The sequence below is a fragment of the Enoplosus armatus genome, chromosome 3 (genome assembly GCF_043641665.1).
Source record: "Enoplosus armatus isolate fEnoArm2 chromosome 3, fEnoArm2.hap1, whole genome shotgun sequence".
NCBI classification, from domain to species: domain Eukaryota; kingdom Metazoa; phylum Chordata; class Actinopteri; order Centrarchiformes; family Enoplosidae; genus Enoplosus; species Enoplosus armatus.
The window spans coordinates 15,114,211-15,134,060 of record NC_092182.1 but is presented as its reverse complement, the minus strand read 5'-3'; the positions used below and the strand labels follow the sequence as shown (position 1 = coordinate 15,134,060).

Here is a 19,850-nt window from a genome sequence, read left to right as displayed (position 1 = left end):
CCCACTAACTGTGGGAGAGGAGAAAGAAAAAAGCAGAGCAGACAGCGAGGGAGAGGGAGCGGAAGATAGTGGTCTTCAGCAAGAACATAAGACAGAGGTGACAGGAAAGCTGCTGGTATTTCAAGGCAGGGGTGTGGGGGCAGAGTCAACTGGAGGAATCAGACAGGTACGAGCTACAGTAAGATAGTGGGGAGAGGGGGAGTGTGCATCAACATTCAGTTAAGCTGAACCCACAGTCCAATCATCAAACGTCAGAGGCTGGGATACTACACAGCTTGAATAGTCAAGGCAACAATGAGAGATCAGCACATCAACAGATTTCAGGGCTTTGGATTTGAATGCATTTTTACTCACACACCTCTACACAAAAGCCAACTTGACCTACAGAACAGCACAGAGCTAAAGCAGGCCTGAAACAAAGGAGAGAGTTATTGGACTGAGAGACAGAAAGTGGCCGACAAACTGTCACAAATAAATTTGGGATGCCACAAATCATTTGGGATATGGGCACAAATATACCATATACCAGAAAAGGGTTATCTGGTATATATGTAGTCATTTGACTGAGCATTTCAGTCTGAAACCATACAAAACGACTGCATTGCATACTCACATTTTAATGACCAGTATGATCAGCGAATGTTTCTATAATTATATCTTTAACACATTCACTCCAGCATGTCTGTCATTGTGCGACGTTGTGTGTTTCTGGTTACCTTCAATCTTGGCATATTCTTGAATCCGCTGGTAGTTGAGCTGAGCAGCCTGCTCCAAACACTTGCGGATCACTCCTTTAACTTCTTCTTGTGGAACTGGGGTCACGATGTCCTTCATCAGGACCTGCAGGCCGTATTAAAGAGGAATTATGTAACCTGTTTTCATTACATCACAGTTTGTTTCATGGTGTAGAAAATGCTTTTTTAAATCTTTACAAACCCTCTCCAGCAAAGATAAAGTGGCCTTCAGAGCTCCCTCTGGGCGACCGAAGGGGAAACAATATCTACAAGGGTAGACATTAAATGTATTAACAGTGGAACGATACCAACAGGCATATTATTTTGCGACTTGAGGACGTGCTGTTGGTGAGTTGGCAGTCACCTGAAATTTACAATATGGTTTTCCAATATCACACGCAACCGCTCCTTGATGTCTTCGAAGCGCTCCTTCTCGTCCACCTTCACTGTGCTCAGCCCGTCTGGCCTATGAGGATCACACCCACATACTTTAACCCAGCTGAAACCCTGCAGAGGTTCAAGTTATGCAACTTCTCCGACAGGAGCAAAAAAAAAAGGAAAAACACTGGCGGAAAGCTTCGAGCTCCCAAGGAACTGACAGCAAATTGTGTGAGATTTGTTTCCTGAGTTCCCTTTGTGTTACACATACAAATAAATGACAATGTCTCACCTTTTTTGCCCTTGAAAGAGTGGCATTTTGGAATCCTTTCTCTTTCTAAACTTGAATATGCGTGCTCGCTTAGAGGCTGTGCGAGGATCTGGGCTGTGGCAGCTCTTTGGGGACATTAGGGCCTCATAGCCCAGCGGCCCCCAGTAATTGCTGCCCTCTCTGACTTTAACGGACGCATGGGAGGATGAATAATATGGACAGTAAGAGACTATGGCAACAAAGGACACAAAGAAAAGAAAACAAAGAAAAATGGTAGAAAACAAGGAAATATGTAGAGATGTACAATCGGTTAACAACATAACATGTAACACAAAAAGCTAAAATGTAAAATAACACAACATAAGAAATAAACAAACATAAATATGGCAAAATTGCATAGATGGAAGACAAAGAAAAATGATGAGGCAGACTTTTCTATTCTGTTCTCGTCCAGTGTTTATGGAGATGTAGTGTGCCCACCTACTCTGTATGTATGTGGTATCAGTTTGCCTCAAAGAATACGATTTATAGCTGTTTCAAAGGAGATGTAATCTTTATGTGCTTTCAAACCATGTTCACAAAAGTCACTTACAAGGCACAAACATTTTTAAAGAAGGGATTAGGGCACACCTGTTCCCATGGACATGGGAAGCACAAAAAGCGAAGCTGTAGTGAAGAAGAGTGGGGTCAATAATGGCCCCACTTTCTGCTCTTTCCAGTAGATCGCGCAGGTAACACAGATGTCTGTGACAACCTCGGACTCCATTCCTGGCACAGTACTCATCCAAGACAAACACCTGGCCTGGGCTAAACCATCCCTGCACAACGCAAACACAGACGGGGATTACATTACTGCATATCAGCTAACAAAAACAGCACAGAGCCATAAACGTATCAGGTGGTGATGTTACAACGGGCGGAGAGTCACTCACCAAGCAGCAGAAGGTGTCACTGAGCCTGTGGTCCAACGTGAGTCGCTGCACCATCTCAAAAAGCGAGGCGTGGTCAAAGCTACAGGGGTTAGCGGAGATAAACTCATCCATGCCATGTTTCTGAGCTCTGTCAGCGTCTATCCAGCCAATGGCACAGGGAAAAGAACACGGTTCAAAGGAGAAGACATCAGTGAGGCTCAGGCAAACAGCAAGTCTTCGTCACAACACAGAAACACCAGGGATTTTTTTTTTGTGCTACTTCTAAAGGGCAAATTATAAACACTTACAGCTTACATTGTCAACTTGCATTGTGTCAGACAGCGTAAAGAGATTTGATGTATTGGTGGATGAGATTCTTCTATTGTATGTGCATGCATGCTTCTTGGTATGTCACATTCCCTGATGTTTTGCAGGGGAAATACATCTTTAAATATCCAAAACATGTTTTTGGAAATAGTGCTGGTTAGATAAAATTAGATGCGTTATTCTTCTTAATGTATTCAATAGATTCTGCCATTCGCGATTGTTGAATGTCACTCAGGTCCTGACAAATATTAGGACATGTGCTAATAAAAAACAACTGAAATATGGCAAAAGAATAATTCATCTGAGCACGCTGTAGAGATACAGTATAAAGTCCTAATTCAAGAAAAAAATTACGTTGTGAAAAAGTTATCGACTGGAGATTTGCATATTATTTTCCAGATCCTAGAAAATCATTCAGATTTTTATTGTTTGTCTTGCTTCATAACTTTTGCCATTAACCTTCTCTGAATCGAGAGACTTAAAAAAAAACCTGCTCTGTGAAATTCAATGAAGAGAGAACATTAGTAACATCAACTTGTGTAAAAAAAACAAAACTATAATGAAACTCAGTAAATATGGGTGATGGGTGATGGTCATTGGTGGAATAATCAGTTTATTACTTATCTAAACTACAACAGATAACAGCCACTAACTAAACTGCCCATAATTTCTTGTAAATCTTGGGTAAATAATACAGCTGTCAGAGACGGAATGATGGGGACGAGGATGATTCAAAATAGATAAGAGATGCAGTCATGTCCTCTGTGTGAGTGACAGGTGTCATGTCCATGATACACTGACATGAGTGACGATGATCTGGGGGTGGGAAGTGGCCTGATCTTGGCTGGACAGGGCCAGGGTAACGAATAGAGCACAACTGACATCTGTCAACCTCCAGGTCAGTGAGAGGGAAGGAAAAGGGGTGTAGTACGGGCGCTAAACATTCACTGAAATTTGCTACAAAAAGAACCTGCAGTGGGTTTCACTTCAGGGAATTTGATTATTTTTACTCCAATCTGAGAAGGAAAACCTGCGAGACAACAAGTAAAATGTGGACGATCGAAATAAGAGATTGTTGGAGGAGGAGGGACAAGACAGGTACAGGAAGTCATGATGTGAAAAGAGTAGGACAGTCAACACGTGAGGGCTAGAAACAGTGAGAAGAGTCAATGGCAACAGAGGTGAACCCAGTGCTGAATGAAAGAGGATTTGGTGGGTAAGACAAGACAAGACAACCTTTTAATGGGACAATAAGACAGTGCGGTCAGACAAGTGATGGACGAAAGAGATGACCACATGAGGAAGACTCACTCAGGACCAAGTTACAATGGATGTGATTGTGTGGATCAGTGTTGAGATAGTGAGAAAACATCCGAAAGAGTGAACAGAGGGTGCCTGGTTGGGCTATGACACATAGTGAGTGGGATACATCTCCTTTTGGTTGGATTAAATGAGGAAATGTGAGTTTAAGTCCAGAATACACTCAATACTACAGTACCATTATCACAACTTACAATAATGATAATGACTTCAACCATAAATAAAGTTACCAAATTCCCAAAGTGAATAGGCGAGTACTTATGCATACATATATAAATTATCACATGCTGGAGAAAAGTGTGACTTTTCATTGAGCTTTTAAATGTCATGCACATCTGCAGACCCATTTTCAAATTTGCATTTTCTTTTTCCTTTTTTTGGCATTCCCTTTTTTTTTTTTCTCTACGCATTTGCAAGTTGACAATACTTGAATATGTTGCAGTGTATTCATGATCTCTACAGAGCACACTAACAGGCATACCACTACCGGAGAACTTCTAATAGGGTAGCAATACAATTTGGTGCAAGTACATGGGTAAATAGCATGAAGCCGACAGAGGCAAAACTGTATCATTCTCTGGGAGATGGGGGAAATGAATGAAAACTCCTGTATTTGTACAAAAGTATGGACACATGACACAGGTGTTCTCCTATTCAGGCAAAACAAAGGGCAGTCAAAAGAAATCAAAATGAAGATCTCTCCTTTCTGGAGGTGTAACACCGGTCTAGCCTCTATCTACAGGCCCATTTATTGAAGAAGGAGGGGAAGGGGGGGGGTCCGGAGTATTTTATCGTAAGAAGGGGCGGCATTAGCTACTCCTTGTCTTTGGCATTCAGAATACTCCGCATACATATTTGCCAACTCTCATCAAGAAAAGTTCAAAGAAAAAGAACTAAAAGCGTTTGAGCCCTCTGAGGTAAAGCATGATCAACACTTGGGAAGTGTCAAAACAAATTTCACTCATGCATGAAGTCACAGACCGCCATCATCATTCACACTTTACCTACACGTCTATCTTTGAATACATTTATACAAACATCCGATATTTTCCAGGTTTCATGTAACTGCTGTAAAATAACCGTCAGTTTCTCTTGAAATTTTATATTGTTAAAAATAAATTAAATCTTTCTCATAACATGAAATTTGTACTTGCTTTTCTAAGAGTTATGTCACATTTTATCATCATGTTGCTTTACTCTGAGGGATCCCGTCACCAATATGGATTAAGAGAGAAGGCAATTATGCAGTAAACAACTATAATATCAACTTTAACTATTACTGAGTCAAATAATAAGATCTTAGAATAAAATACATGCATCCTATACTGGCACGAATGGATGCTTATACTTTGATCCTCAAGCCGAGGTCGTCAAAAAACAAAAGGTTATCAACTAATATCTAAGACATGAGGCGAGACGTGAAAAAGGAGAAGAGGGGAAAGAAGAGAGAAAGAACGTTGCATTTGTCAGATAATCAGCGGGGATTATCTGAGCTGTGCCGGCTACAGGGAAGCACTTACCCTTGAGTCCAGCTAGAAGACAGCAGGGTAAGAAGGGACAAACCAGAATAACATAAAGACTAGCAACAAGGCTGGAGGAGAGCAATCACGAGAGACCCTGACCTAGCAGCTGCATTACTCAAGAAGGGTACAGGCAAAGCATGAAGAAGAAAACACAACTCAAAAACAACAACCTATACCAACATGAGAGTTTGTGGGCGGTGGTGTGTGAGTACATGTGAGGATATGTGAACTTGACAACAGATGTTGAGGCATATTAGAGAGAGAGACAGAGGGAGACAGAGAGAGAGACAGAGAGAGAGAGAGAGAGAGAGAGAGAGACAGAGGGAGACAGAGAGAGAGAGACAGAGAGAGAGACAGAGAGAGAGAGAGAGAGAGAGAGAGAGACAGAGGGAGACAGAGAGAGAGAGACAGAGAGAGAGACAGAGAGAGAGAGAGACAGAGAGAGAGAGACAGAGAGAGAGACAGAGAGAGAGAGAGACAGAGAGAGAGAGAGAGAGAGAGACAGAGAGAGAGACAGAGAGAGAGAGAGACAGAGAGAGAGAGAGAGAGAGAGACAGAGAGACAGAGGGAGGAAGAGAGAATTTACGATCCTCATCACTCCACTGCAGTTTATTTATTCTGGATTCTGGACAAGTACTTAAGGAGTCGAGAGCTACACGTTAAGTACTGTCACTCTGCATAACTGCAGATCAAACAGGCTTACTTTTAAAAGGGACATTGGCAAACACATACACCTACCCTGATGACGTAAACCTCAAGTCAGTTTTATGTGTAAAAGATGCCTGTGTCTTTTTTAAAAGGACAGAGACTATGAAGGTCCTGGAAAGGTTGAAATAAATCAAGCAGTAAATTTAAACATGCTTTTAAAAGGAGTACTCCAAAGATTTCAGACAAAGATCAGTCTACTAGTCATGGTTAGTACTGCTGAACCTGTAAAAGCAGTATGATGTCTTTTGTGATTTATTTCTCTCTAGGAGAGTCGAGGTGATTTTAACATTACCTGCACTGGTCAGTGATTCTAATCCAGTCCAGAGAGCATATGTGGGTAATTTTTCACCCACAATCCCAGGTAGTAATTATAGCTGCAATTACTTACTGTTTTTCAGGGAACTCGCTGGTCCTCCTGTAATTTAAATCCTGTCCAGAGCAACGTCCTTGTATTTTGAAGTGGCTCTCTAAAGTTTTTTCCGCGTGAAGAGCTGCTTGTCCCTCTACTTTATTCTTATTTTCAGCTCAGTGTGAAAATGTCACTTTTGCATGAAAATGGACTAAACTGTGCATAAAATGCACTGTTTGTCAGCTCCAGGTAGGGGCTGGTATTCTGTTTTGAGCCTGTCTATATTTGCTTACATTTTGGCAAATTGGCACCTTTAAATATGCAGAATTAGCTACAAGCAGTTCCTGTTTGCAATGTACCCATGGATGTACAGTCGACTATCGTTGAATTACTTTGATACTGAGGAAAACTTTAAAATTTGATGATTCTTAGGCAAGTTCTGACTACCTTGGTTTGGGCTTGAATACCACAGATTTATAACAGAAAGTCTGCAATACTAACTGGAGGTGTGGACTTTTAAATATGTGGGTGTTTACCAGGCACAGAAGGTCTAATGAAAAGATGCTACCGAGTTGCATTATGAGAAATGTAGGAGGTTTGAAACATACTAGAGACTAAACGGATATCTAACCCTCTTTAATGTTGACCAGTAACACTAAATCGCTGGAGTACCCCTTTAAGCCGTCTATGGATACATATATTGTACTAATTTGTTGTATTTTCTGTACAGCCTATTATAAAGCCTGTCCACATTGATTAGAACACTTAAATGATGTGCAGTAAACCACTTTCTAGTATGAAACTGGTTGATTGGGGAAAGAAAAAACTATTCATAATTTGTGCAGATCACTCAGAACCTTCATAGGACTCTTGTTTTTTTTGATCAGTCCACTGCAGCAGAGTCAGGAGGGCTGTGTATGTTATGGTCCCAGTGCCATTCAAGACCACCAGGGGGTGAAACATGTACGCGTGGTGTGCCACAATGTTTCAGGGAGGGGGTAGGAGGTCTGTGCCACTGTGAGGAGGCTTTGAATGGCAACAGCTGGCATCAGAGGAGTCAACTAACCACAAGAACGATCACATACTGGACAAAGAAACCAATGGAGAAACAACATAGAATTTATGTGATAGGATTCTGAGTAACTGATCCAATTCATGTCTTTATAGTTTTACTCCAATGATATGATTAACAGAGAGTGAAATAAACGTGGGGCTTTTATTATTATTATTATTATTATTATTATTATTATTGTTATTATTATTATTATTACTATAACCTTGGGTGTCCATTTTTTAGTATTCGTAAATAATGCCAATTCTTTTTTCTACAATGAATCAAGGAAAAAAATAAGATCTTGCTCATTAGAGTTGGTAAAGAAATCATTCTTAAACTATGGAGTCAGAAGATGCACACAAAAAGTTTTTTTCTGAATAGCAGGATCTATTATTGTGGATTGGTAAAAAAATAAAAAATAAAGAATATGTGACATTAAGCTCAGTAGGTCAGAAAGGCCTATGTTCGTGTTGTTATGGGCAAAGATACTAATTTCTCTAAAATAAGAAAATGACTGACAGCATAGGTCAAAACCAACTTGAGTATATATAGATCGTGTGAGGAAAAATGTTGCTGACAGAATTTATTGTGATACTTACAAAAAGAAAATATATTTTTCCCTTCTTTAATGAGGGGGGACACAAGAGACGGTTACAACAGAAGTTGGTACAGATGCCACACTACTGTAGACACTCTTACCTTCACTTTGCTACCTGACCTGTGGGCTGCTTAGAGGTGCAAGTACAGTGACAGATTGATTAAAACTTTAGACATGTTGTCTGGCTTAGCCGTCATTCAGCGACAAGGGAACCATCTGAGAAACTGTCTCAGAACCACGGCCGCCTTCACAGCTGCCCTCTACAGCTACGACCGGATTAAAGCAGGGCTACGGTTAGGACAAGAGCTGCACACCCTGTCGCTGTCAGTCTGAATTCAACCCCAGCAGGCTTGAATGTTCAAATCTTATGTGTGGTGACCTATTTAGTTTTTGATACAAAGTATGCACGCCATATCCTGCTGCTGTATGATAAAAGTATTTTCTTTCAGGGGTTGGTTGTTCCTTGTGAACAGACTGATGGGATAGCATGGAATTGCACCTTTAAACACTGTGGGAGTGGTGACAATGAGTGGAAGTCCATCAGATGCTGGAGGGATCTGTGAGAGATCAAGGCATGTGTGTGCGTGCTTGTGTGTTAGTTCTACCAGCACATTTTGTGACTGCAGTGTGGAGCGCATGGCGTGAGACATTTATGGGTTAGAGCTTTCACTGCTTTGTCTATTAAGTGACCGTGTTGTGTTTCGGGCTACTTACAGAACTGAGAAATGGGAGCATCCATTTGGGCTGAGGCACCCCCTTTGGAGTTAAGTTTCTGGACCTGAGTGGGTGGGACAGGCTTGTGGGACTGGCCAGTGGCACGATACATGGCCTGGACCCACAGGATGCGGTCCTGCTCATCATCACTGGCAAACATCACAGTGTCGCCTTCCTTCACTGCATTGAAGAAAGCCCTGCCACCATCCAAGCCTGAGACAACAGGACGTTAAAGAACAAGAGGTTAGTGTTTTACAATGTGTGTGTGTGTACGTGAACCTGCAATTATTAGCATGAACAGGTGTGCCGTCCCACCTGGCTGGGGGTCACTGTAGTCCACAGTATACCCGTCCAGCTGGAGAAGCTCCTGCGGTTCTGACTTTTTCTCTCTGTAGCTGCACATGGCGAACGTATACTGACTCACCTACAACACAAAGGGAATCATTAGCGATAACTTCAACCAGCCTCAGATAAACCTAAGTTATTGAATTCTGAACTGTTAACATATTTTAACAAATGTTTTCCTGCATACAGTATCAGCGTAATATAAGCAATACCAAGAGATGTCAGTTAAAAGGAATCTTTAATACAAACTAATGGGCTAAAAACTAAGGTTCAATTTTGTTTTTTTATTTTTAACGACGACCCACCTGCACAAGAACAAAGAAACGCTTCTTCCAGCGCTTCCAAACATTCTTCCCAAAAGCCCACAGGTACCTGTCAAAACATTGTCCACACACAAGGAGACAAAACCCAGTCCACATGTCACAATGAAAACAAACACTGATTGGTGCACATACCTAGTGCACAGAAATAGTTCATTAAAAAATGTGGTTTGCTATAGAATTGAGAAAAGTTGAACCAAATCTTGAGATGAATAGCACACTGGTTATATAAATGAAATATGATTGAGGTTGTCCTCAATATTTAGAGTTTTTTGGCACCTTCCAATTAAAAAAAAAATCTAAACTACTCGCTGGTGTCCACCAGGGGGAGTAGTGCACTTCACAGTATTTTTCCATGGTACGTGACTAGAAATGAGGCCAAGGAGCTGAGAGGGCTTTCTATAAGAAAGAAAGTGAAAGGCACACAGGAACACCGCTACATGGCTTACTTGGCAGCGTATCTCTTACCCACAGTGTTTCATGTTCTGTGGTTTGTCCATACGTATGGCCAGTTTGATCTTCAGATCTTGGTCGGGGCATGCCTTAGTCACAGTCATCTTATGGAGTTCGGACTGCTTGGGGCTGTTAGGAGTTGGGTGGAGGACAACCTGCACTCGCACGAAAAAGACAGCAAGAAGTAAGATTCCATAATTATCAGCGTTTGTATCCTGCAGGTGAATCTTTGATCTCATCCTGTGCAACATTCAGCAACACCAATCAGTGTGTTTGCAAGTGCTGGTGATTATATGTTTGTGTGAGTGTTTCGCAATTTTTGTAAGTGAAAGAATAATGTGAGAAAGGGTAGAGAAACAGAGCAGTGCTTTGCTCTGCCTCCCCGAAGAGGAGGCCTAATCTCTCTTTACTGAGTTAAAGAGCTTTGAGGAAGCCTGCCTTCCTGCCAACGCTGCTGCAGTGAGAGATCAAAGAGCCTTGTCACAACCAAGGTCACTGCCACTACAGGGACGTCTGAGGCGCCGCTGCCCGAATGCAAACCAGCAACACCACCTTCCTTAACCATCTATCACAGCAACCTTACACGTTTACACCTCAGGAAAGTGCGGACTGGAGATCTGATAAATGTCCTCTCTACGTTTGAGTCGGAGCAGCTCAAGATTTAAATAATGTTCAAAGACTATTGAGAGAAGTACAATTCAGTCCGGGTCGCTCAAACACAAGCATAACGTGAAAGTATCAAAGTGAGAAGTGTTTGCTGGAAGCACAAGCACACACAAAATGTGTTCTTCCCTCTTCCAGTACTTGCAAAAATGATCAAATAAAAAGAAAAATTCAGTGGGACAAGAGCTGCGTTTTTATTAGTATGTGCAAAAGATTTTCTCATTTTGACCACCTCCACCTCGTGTTTAACTTGCAAAAAATGAAATCAAAAGGTTATGTCTGAATAACATTCAAGTTTCAGTACACTGGAGACTAAAATCAGAATGTGACACAGTTACAGAGTAGAGAGTATTTTAGACACAATAAAATGCTTGTGACATGTGAGTATTTCTGTGTTGGTTAAAATAAAACAAACAGAAGAGTTACCCTGCCCAGTTCTTTGTCCTCCAGAGCCAGCACCCCTGTGCTCTCTGTAAACAGTTTCACCTTGACAGCAGGCAGAGGGTGTGTGGTGGTGAAGTCCCCTTGGGTCCCCCAGCTGAAAGACACAACAATAGACACTCCAGAGGTTAGCTTCCATGACAGCACGGTCTTCCCGCACAATGACTTCATCTCCAGCAACCAGTGAATCGCTTTTACTTTTAAAGATAAAGTCTGGAAGAGAGATTTCACTTCCTTACCAACTGAAAACACATAGAAAAAAGTCAGTAAACAACATCAAATAGGCAAATTAAACAGCAATCAAAGAATAAAATTCCTGTTTTGAGATACTTCAACACAGCCATAACGGGATGCAGTTTACAACAGAGAGACATACACCATAGACACACACACACACACACCACAGTATATTGTTTTATCATACAAGAAAGATGATGGAGGACTGACAGGAAGTATTTTATAAAAGAAGAAATACTGCAGAGTCACACAGATCTACAGAAGATAACACACACACACACACACACACCCTTTATTCCTCTATCTCACTGTTACTTGTTCCAAATGCTTTCCTGTTATTTATATACCAGACATCTTTAAAGCTGCACTTGGCAAGATTTTTATATAACAAAAACAATCATCTTATCAGCCAAAATAATTTTTTTCGTGGGACTGCTACAGAGAGCGGCAGAGAGATGCTACAGACTGACTAAAATTAACTTCTGCTGTCAAGTGTATTGTACTGTATTTAACCCTTATCACAGGCATGTCTTCGAAGCAAGACAATCTATTTGTATGTAAATACAGATGTGAGAGCTTTAGCATAAAAAATCCATTAAAACCACATTAAAAGAAAATTAGAAAATAAAATATATGAATCTCTAATCAAATGTAGCAACATACAAAAACAGATTAAAACACAAAGAAATAAAAGTTAGTTTCCACCTGACCTGCATGATGTTTTTATACTTATAAGAAAACTGAAGCACCTGGAGGAAACCCACACAAACATCAGACGACCAAACTGTAGTTATGTGTTAAAGCTTAAAAGATGTGTTCGTGACAAAGTGATACCAATGTAAGTGATGGGGGACAGTCCTCATAACTCTGCTGAAGCCTCATATAAGCTTTGGTTGAACTTTTTGCACCGAAATAGGACTGATTTTGTCCCCCATCTCTTCATCTGAAATTGCTTTAAGAAGGGATTACATATGAGAACATTGTTTTAAGATAGACTCGAGAAAATGTGAAGTCATCCTTTAAGAGCAAGCTAATAATGACTAAACCTCTTCACCAGCTACGCCTCCACAAGCCCAAAGGATTAAACGAAACAAAAAAACACATGGATAATACAGTTCATTGTAATCATGTTACACAACATATATAGGGGCTTTTGTCACCTCTTGCTGCCATCTGGGGCTGCCAACATGTTATGCTGCCTCGTGAAGCCTTAGCAACATAATATAAATGCCTGAATTCTCTATGGTGTGGTACGTAAGACATGGTGTCGAATTCCAGCTATGGAAAGCTGTTTTCCTTGTAACCATTTCTAACATTCATAATTAATTGCAAATTAATGTACACAAAGATGCTGCAATTCCAAACGCGCGGCAGAGCAGAGGAGCTGGTGCTGAGCTGTGTTGATTTCAGATGGAAGCATTGTGCTGCCATGAAGGTGACCTTGTGGATCAATCTCAGGTCTATTAATGGACGTGACAGTGCTGTGCTCCGACAGCTCTTTCTCCAAAACCAGTTGTGTGCTCAAGTGGGTCAAATGAAAAAAATAAATAGCAGAATTACTAGACAATAACAGAATAATTCTCTTTGCAGCGTTAACAATATCAGCCCCTTATATCAGTTCATGAAAGTGTAAAATCACGATAGCAAGTCTGAGCACACAGTTACCGAATACAAGCAATACAAGGAATTGCTGTGTGCAAATAACCTGCAGCAGTATGTGCATTAATACATGCATCTCATGTGTTTTTTCTGTCTGTACATGTGCATACATACCCACCCACACACACACACATATTACCCTCGCCTTGTTCTCCTCTAATCCCTCCTCTCATTCATGTCCCTCCATCTCTCTCACACTCTCTTCATAAAATGGCTCTTGAATTGGGGAGATCAGAGGAAGACATTCAGGCCTTAAAATAGCTTGTATTTGCATGAATGTTTCATGGACATTTTCTCTTGTACATTAAGCTGTGCCATACCAGTTTAATATATGGAGGAAAAAAAAGGGTAAATATATTTAGTAGACGATATATTTGCCTTCAGCAGGACACCATCATTGTTATGCATCTGGTCTAGTATAACAAGAAGCGAAGCAAGTATTTTATGATACGTGCAAACCGTTGGGACTTTCAAAGGAAGGAAGGAAACTCACAAACTATGCCATTTCATTTCATACTTGACATACTGTGGGATTACACAATGGATTTTCACACCTTGATCGGCTGAGACAGAAATCCAGTCAGAGGGGTTTTTGGGTTCAGCTGTGAGTCATGAATGACTCAAGCTGCTTCAGTTTAGGGTGTCTGCTGTTAAGGCTCATCACAGGACAACACCAAATTTTCATTAAAACCTATATTTCATTAAGTGCAGGTTCACTTAAATGTGTATTCTGACTACGAGAGCTCAGATTTTGCTGCTCTGGAACAAATAATTGATACATTTCAAAGGGGAAATAAATAAGTAAATCAAAGTTTTGCTCAACTGCACAGCCCCAGTTATTTTAAATACAGTGTTTCACATGCAAAGTGACTTCAGGAGGGAATGACGCATCAGAGAACACAAGCAGGAGCACTGGAAAATGTCTTCCTACAACCAAGAACCCACTGAGATTCAGGAAGATTTGGCAAAGTTGGTTTTACTGCATTTTCTCACAAGTAGATTTTACTCAGGGCATCTGAAGCAATTTGCAGAAGGCACCAAAGATCAATAAAAGAATGGGGCTGGATCTCAACAGTACACGTTTTAAAATTAGCACTGTTAAATTATTGGAAAGATAATTAAAATTGTTGAAATTACATTTTCGCTTTGGATGAAATAAATAATTAAAAAGCCTTCTCTGGCCAGAGCCTGTAAGTTACTGCCAGTAGTGGAACCACTGGCCGTGGATTAAATGACATTATGTAGGGTTTGTAAGACAATTAAAAAGTCTAAAATATATTATGATACACACAGAGGACAGCATCAGCAGAAATGTTTGTGCCTGTTACTCTGCATTACTAAAGAATAAAGACACAGTAAATCTGACCTTGTAAGGACTTTTTTTTAGTCTTCAGTGCAAAACCAGTTTACACTCACTTCAAATGTTTGAATACCTGATACCCGATGCTAAACTGAAGTGGGGCTGCAGGCAATAATAGCTAAAATGAGTAATTGCATACTGTATACTGCTGCTTTGCGCACACATTCATGTTTATCTTCCTTGTAAGGATCACCAGAGGGTTGTTTTTTCAGTCCTCAGAAAAGTTTGGAAGCTGAAGTTTAAACAGGGGTAGATAGACAGTGAATTCTGTGGTGAAGAAAGTGTCACGGACAATATTCAACACTCACATAAATACATATGAAAAAACAAGCGTGCATGAATGTGTGCATGTGCATGCTCAGGCCCTTACGTTGGCTTGGATGCCTCTGCTTGGTCGGTCTGGAGTTTCTCGCCTCCCTCCACCTCCATGGTGCAGTAGACAATCCTGTTCGGAGCCAGAGACTTTAGCCCCTGCACTTCCATGATCACCACCTAGGAAGCACAGACACCTCAGTGAAGGTTACAGACGAGGAGTGATTCATCTCTTGGAAGAAGTAAGCAAAAAAAGTAGACAGCACATTGTGCAGGCGGAAAATCCTTCCAGTTTGATAGATATTTTAGAAACACTACACAAGCCACAATCACTATTTACTCTTCTAGCCGGTGCCCTCATATTACTAAAATGTAGATCTTAGCAGATTTTCTACTACAGCCCATAAAAATGACAGCCATCCTTCCTGTAAAGTACAGCTCTCTCGTAGGCATAATCTACGAGGCTTTACCAAAGCACTATGGAATTACCACCTCACACAAATAAGCTAATTGCCACTATGGTGAAAATCATTTCTCCATTCAGATTCTGTGCAACGGAACAGAAGAAAACTGTGTCATATTCTTTGTACATTATGAACTTCCTGATTCTGAAATGGCACCACATCACAAGGAACGAGGTGCGATTGCTGCCTGTTTCGATGGTGATAGCTCATCTCAGACAAGCTGATAAAAAGATGAGTCACGTTCCCCTTTAAGGAGCAGGTAAAAGTGTTTTTGTGTGTGCGTGTGTGTGTGTGTCAGTCTGTTCTTCACATAGCGTCTGTTCAACCTCCCTGAACAGGTCTGCTGTCTGTTTCTATACTTAGTCTCGAGCAGACAAGTAGTTGACGACAGCACTGATTTATGAGTTCTGGTTTAGGCAGATGTAGTTTAGATATTATGATGGGATAATGTTCGCTCCATCTGGCTATACTTAGAAATCCTGAGAAATATGTCAAACTGATGAAACTTAGTAGGTGTGTTTTCACATTCATTTGATTACACATGCATATCTAGCCTCACTCTTAATCCACTGTACCTCCAAAGTGAAGGACAGAACCACATCAGACTTGGACAGCGTGTTCTCGTCCTCCTGGCCCATGTCGATGATGGAGGTGTTGTGTCCCCGTTTCAGCTTCTGGAGTTTGAACTCCCCTCCCTTGGACACGGGCATGCTCTCCAGATTGGCCATCAGCTGATTCACTGAGGACTTGAGCTCCTCGATGTACATGGCCTCCATCTCTTTTGACACAAACTTGGGGAACTTGCCACCCTGTTAACGAAACAGAAAAGACTCAGCAAACAATCACAGTCTTGATGAAAATTAACAATGAGGTAAATGTGGGAGTTTTCAAAATGCTGAAAACATAAAAGCAAGATTAGTGTGGGTGTCTCTTTTTCAGATGATGAATACCTAATTTAGTGTAAAGAGAAATAAAATGTGTAAATGTTCAACTGTGGGTGGAAGCTCTCACTATGATGTTTACACAAGTTACACCATATTAGTGACACATCAACTATATAACAAAACATATTAAAGTCCACCGCAGTCAGACTCACCCTGGCAATCTGGTCCGCCATCTGAAGACGACCATCCAGCTCTCTTCTGATCTGTGCAGCCTGCTCATCCAGGTTGTCCAGCTATTGATAAAAAGAGAGGAGCAGGTCAATGAGGTCACACTGATAGCCATATCAGTGTCAAAGGTCACCTGCATCTCCCAGCATCATTTATCTCACCATGAAAGATGAGAAATCCAAAACATCCTTTGATACATGTTATGTTACTTACATATATTGTTGATGTTTGCTGTATTTTTAACAATGCAATTTACGTATGAGAGAGAGATGTTTACACATGGGTGTAAACATTGGATGATTTAAAATATTTTAAAGAACCAGAGATATCGTCTTTTTTAACGTCTTGCCTGGAGCCTACACATGCAGTAGTACTACTAGTAAAGACCTGTAAACAAACCTGGAACTCCCCTTTAATGCTAACTGTTCATTTGGCCTAGCTTAGATATAGGTGTCATTTAAATCTTGCTATACCTCACGAGCAGGTTGAAGACAATGTGACCATGCAATCCAAAAGGTGCTCATGCAGATTGGTAATGATGACGAATAGTATAGCAGGGGCATAAAAAGGCAAATTAGAGCTTCGATTTGTTCTAATGTGCTGCAATCATAGCAGCATGGTGTGGCAGCATACATGAATAGCTCGAAATCAAAAGGAAATTCATCACTCCCTCATAGGAACCATGCTGCCATCACCATAGAGACCGTGAATGGACACTGTTTGAGGAAAGGTCTTTTTGGAAGTGTCGAGTGTTTGGAATTTTTTCCTTTTCTTGTTGATTTCAATCAGCAGAATGAAAATTCACCTCTCTGAAAATGTAGAGCTGAGAGAGGAGCAGTAAAACTAAAGCTCATATCTGTAAATTAACACAATCAAACGCGTTCACAGTGATACGGAAAAGCTTTGACTCGAATGAGCCATTCAAAACTGTTTTGGCACACTGAGGCAAAAACAGTGGTAATGTAATCTGATTAAAATGTTTGAAAACTGCCTGTATTGGACAATATCAGCTCTGGGCAAAGATGCCTGACATCTGTTAGCCTAGTTTTTGCCCTGGAGTAATGAAAGGCTGAGAAATTCATGGCTCTCTCACATCAATAATGAATGAGAGTTTTATATTAGCTGACACAAGGAAATAGAAGAGAGGGCTGATGTCTCTCTCTTGCTTTGTGCTTCTATATGCCTCACTTCTTCGGTTATTCTCTCAGCCAAAACATTCTCTCTTGTCAAATGTGATGCTGTGATTCACCAGTCACCACCATTTGCTCTGTGAGGACGGTAGCCTAATTGAGACACATCTGCAGCATGGTTGTACCTGGGGAGTCACAAACCTTTCCACACAGCGGTGTTGTACAGGTCTTCTGTATATAAATAAATAAATAACATCTAACTCGTGTTGGTATATTGCAAAATCCTTGAGGTTTACACGTTCGTCCTGTATTTTAAAACTGGGGGGGAAATATGAAGCCACAGTTTTCATGGAGCACATATTTCAATGTGTCATGCTGTCAAAGGAGCATATTTGAACAGAAACTTGCAATTTGTTAGCAACAAGACTTGCAGTAAAAAAAACAGACGACTTTCCGAACACAACCTATTTTTCATGATGTATGAGTTTTTTCTCTTTAGATTTTATCACTCTCTAACTTTGAGAATGCACACACACTGAGGTGAAGACCAGTGTGACTTTCAGTGCAAGCAAATACAATCTTTCATCTTGACCAGTTGGTGCAATGGTAAAAAAAAAAAAAAGCTTCAATACGAAGCAGCAGCAACAAAAGGTTTTCTGTAATATTGTATTGTTTTGTTTTATGATCATTTATATTTCTCTTGTAAATTGGTCTGTGTCAACTAGGAGTAGTAAAAAATATTTTTCAAATCATTGCATCATCATTGTTTCTACATTTAGATTTGTAAGTCACACAACTGACCAACTGAAAAATGTGTGGTGAATAAAGCATAAAGTACTGGAGGAGAGTGAATGTTGACTCTGTCACTAAGAAGATAATCATCTCTATACAGCTGCATGGTCTCTCCAACTGAGCATCTGATCTATTTGTGATTCAGCGCTCTAAACTCTTCTGGTCTCCTGCCGCTGGGACGCGTGCCAGCGCTGACCTCTCTTTGCCTTATGGTATTTCACCCACTCCTATTACATTAACAGGCCTTGTCTTTCAGGCTTTACCATATTGATTCTCTGCCTCTTCCAGCAATCCTTTTTAAGAGAGAATGAGCTGAAGTCACGGTGCAGCCGTTAACAGGGGACTGAAGTAACACACAGGACGTGGATGAGGAAAAAGAGTGACACAGATAGGCTGGTCTGTACACTTCACACTTAAGTACTAACAGTACTTCTTGGTCATGCTAGCAGTAGAAAATCATTTTCACTGTTGCTTTCTTGAATCTAGATATTATGCTGATTTGGATTTTTCCTGCAATACCTTTTTCTTGAATTGATTCTGTTCACTGATGTGCACATTATGAAATTATGTCAGCCAGATGGCATCTTAAAAGGAGGAGGTCCAGTGTGTTACCAGTGCTGGCCACTAAACAGCCACCCTGCTACATAACCCAGAGTTCCTGTTTAGTAGAGCACATAATCAGACTTCGCCACCAGCTGCAGCAGAATGTCTGCACTTGCAGAACAGTAGTACTCAATGCTGTTCTGCCACACAGTGACACTTAAAACAGTGGCGAGCGTCTTTTGGTAGGAATTCTTACAGGGAGGAGGTGTTTTTTTTATTGTCAAGTCCAATAGCAGAAAACCAGATTCATCCACAACCGTAACTGTGACTGATAGTGATTGCGTTCCTGCCTGAGCTGTGCTTGAACAGACCCTTTCCCCCTGCTGCTGGCGCTCCTGCGCTGCCTGTCAAAACACTCAGAGCTCTGGGCACTATTGGACTGCGGTGCCAGCGACATCTGACTCATGCAATCCCAAAAGAACTGTCACTGCCATGCCTGGAAATCCAGCAGCTCGGCCTGCCGGTATCTGACAGTGCATTTTTACTGTCTCATTGGTGTGCCTCCCCCCTCCCACAAAACACAACAGACCTAAATCCATGTATCCAGGCAAATTCTCAAGATTGCAAAATCCTCCGCAATACTTCATAACAACAATAACTATGGGTCATTGTGACTATGTGCAGATTGCAGCTCGTCTGCAAAAGGAGGAGAGGAGAGACTCTGAAGCATGTAATGTGAAGGGGGATGGGGCCTGTTTCTTTCTCCCATCTCTCTTGACAGTAGTGAAAAGCAAAGACGGTCCTGGCTGTAGGAGGAAGTAGACCTGGAGGAGAGTCAGTGTGAACTAACAGCCACCTCCTACTGGGCTCCACAGCACCCCAATCTTAACAGGCCTACAACCGCTGAAAGGTCACTGCTGTCAATGGCCCACTGGCACGATATAGGTGGACAGGCAATCTAATATAAAATAAGACTGGCTAAAAGGTACATTTCGATTTACGTTACTGAAGCTGACAGCAGCACTGCAGCTAAATAAAGGTGACACTGTGTCAGTGTTAGCCAAGCTGACAGCAGGTTAAAGGTGATGGAGCATAAGCAGGCGGGTAGTTAACAGCACAGCTGATGACAGAT

The 19,850-nt window shown here is 41.1% G+C and overlaps 1 protein-coding gene across 9 annotated transcripts in view; it reads right to left on the bottom strand.

Moving 5' to 3' along the window:
* The window catches only part of cadpsb (Ca2+-dependent activator protein for secretion b), a 60,789-nt gene that overhangs the window by 18,684 nt on the left and 22,255 nt on the right, over window positions 1-19,850 (bottom strand). For 7 of the 9 annotated variants that reach the window (XM_070901990.1, XM_070901988.1, XM_070901987.1 and 4 more), the window contains exons 4-16: window positions 16,238-16,318; window positions 15,717-15,950; window positions 14,736-14,857; window positions 11,095-11,206; window positions 10,021-10,160; window positions 9,538-9,604; window positions 9,203-9,311; window positions 8,888-9,100; window positions 2,316-2,452; window positions 2,014-2,201; window positions 1,099-1,200; window positions 937-1,000; window positions 717-840 (exon numbers count right to left, since the gene is read on the bottom strand). In XM_070901990.1, the coding sequence (XP_070758091.1) occupies window positions 717-840; window positions 937-1,000; window positions 1,099-1,200; window positions 2,014-2,201; window positions 2,316-2,452; window positions 8,888-9,100; window positions 9,203-9,311; window positions 9,538-9,604; window positions 10,021-10,160; window positions 11,095-11,206; window positions 14,736-14,857; window positions 15,717-15,950; window positions 16,238-16,318 (1,693 nt within the window). Of the gene's footprint in view, window positions 1-703; window positions 841-936; window positions 1,001-1,098; window positions 1,201-2,013; window positions 2,202-2,315; window positions 2,453-8,887; window positions 9,101-9,202; window positions 9,312-9,537; window positions 9,605-10,020; window positions 10,161-11,094; window positions 11,207-14,735; window positions 14,858-15,716; window positions 15,951-16,237; window positions 16,319-19,850 lie in introns of all 9 variants that reach the window. The other 2 variants (XM_070901985.1, XM_070901994.1) reach the window with 2 other exon arrangements.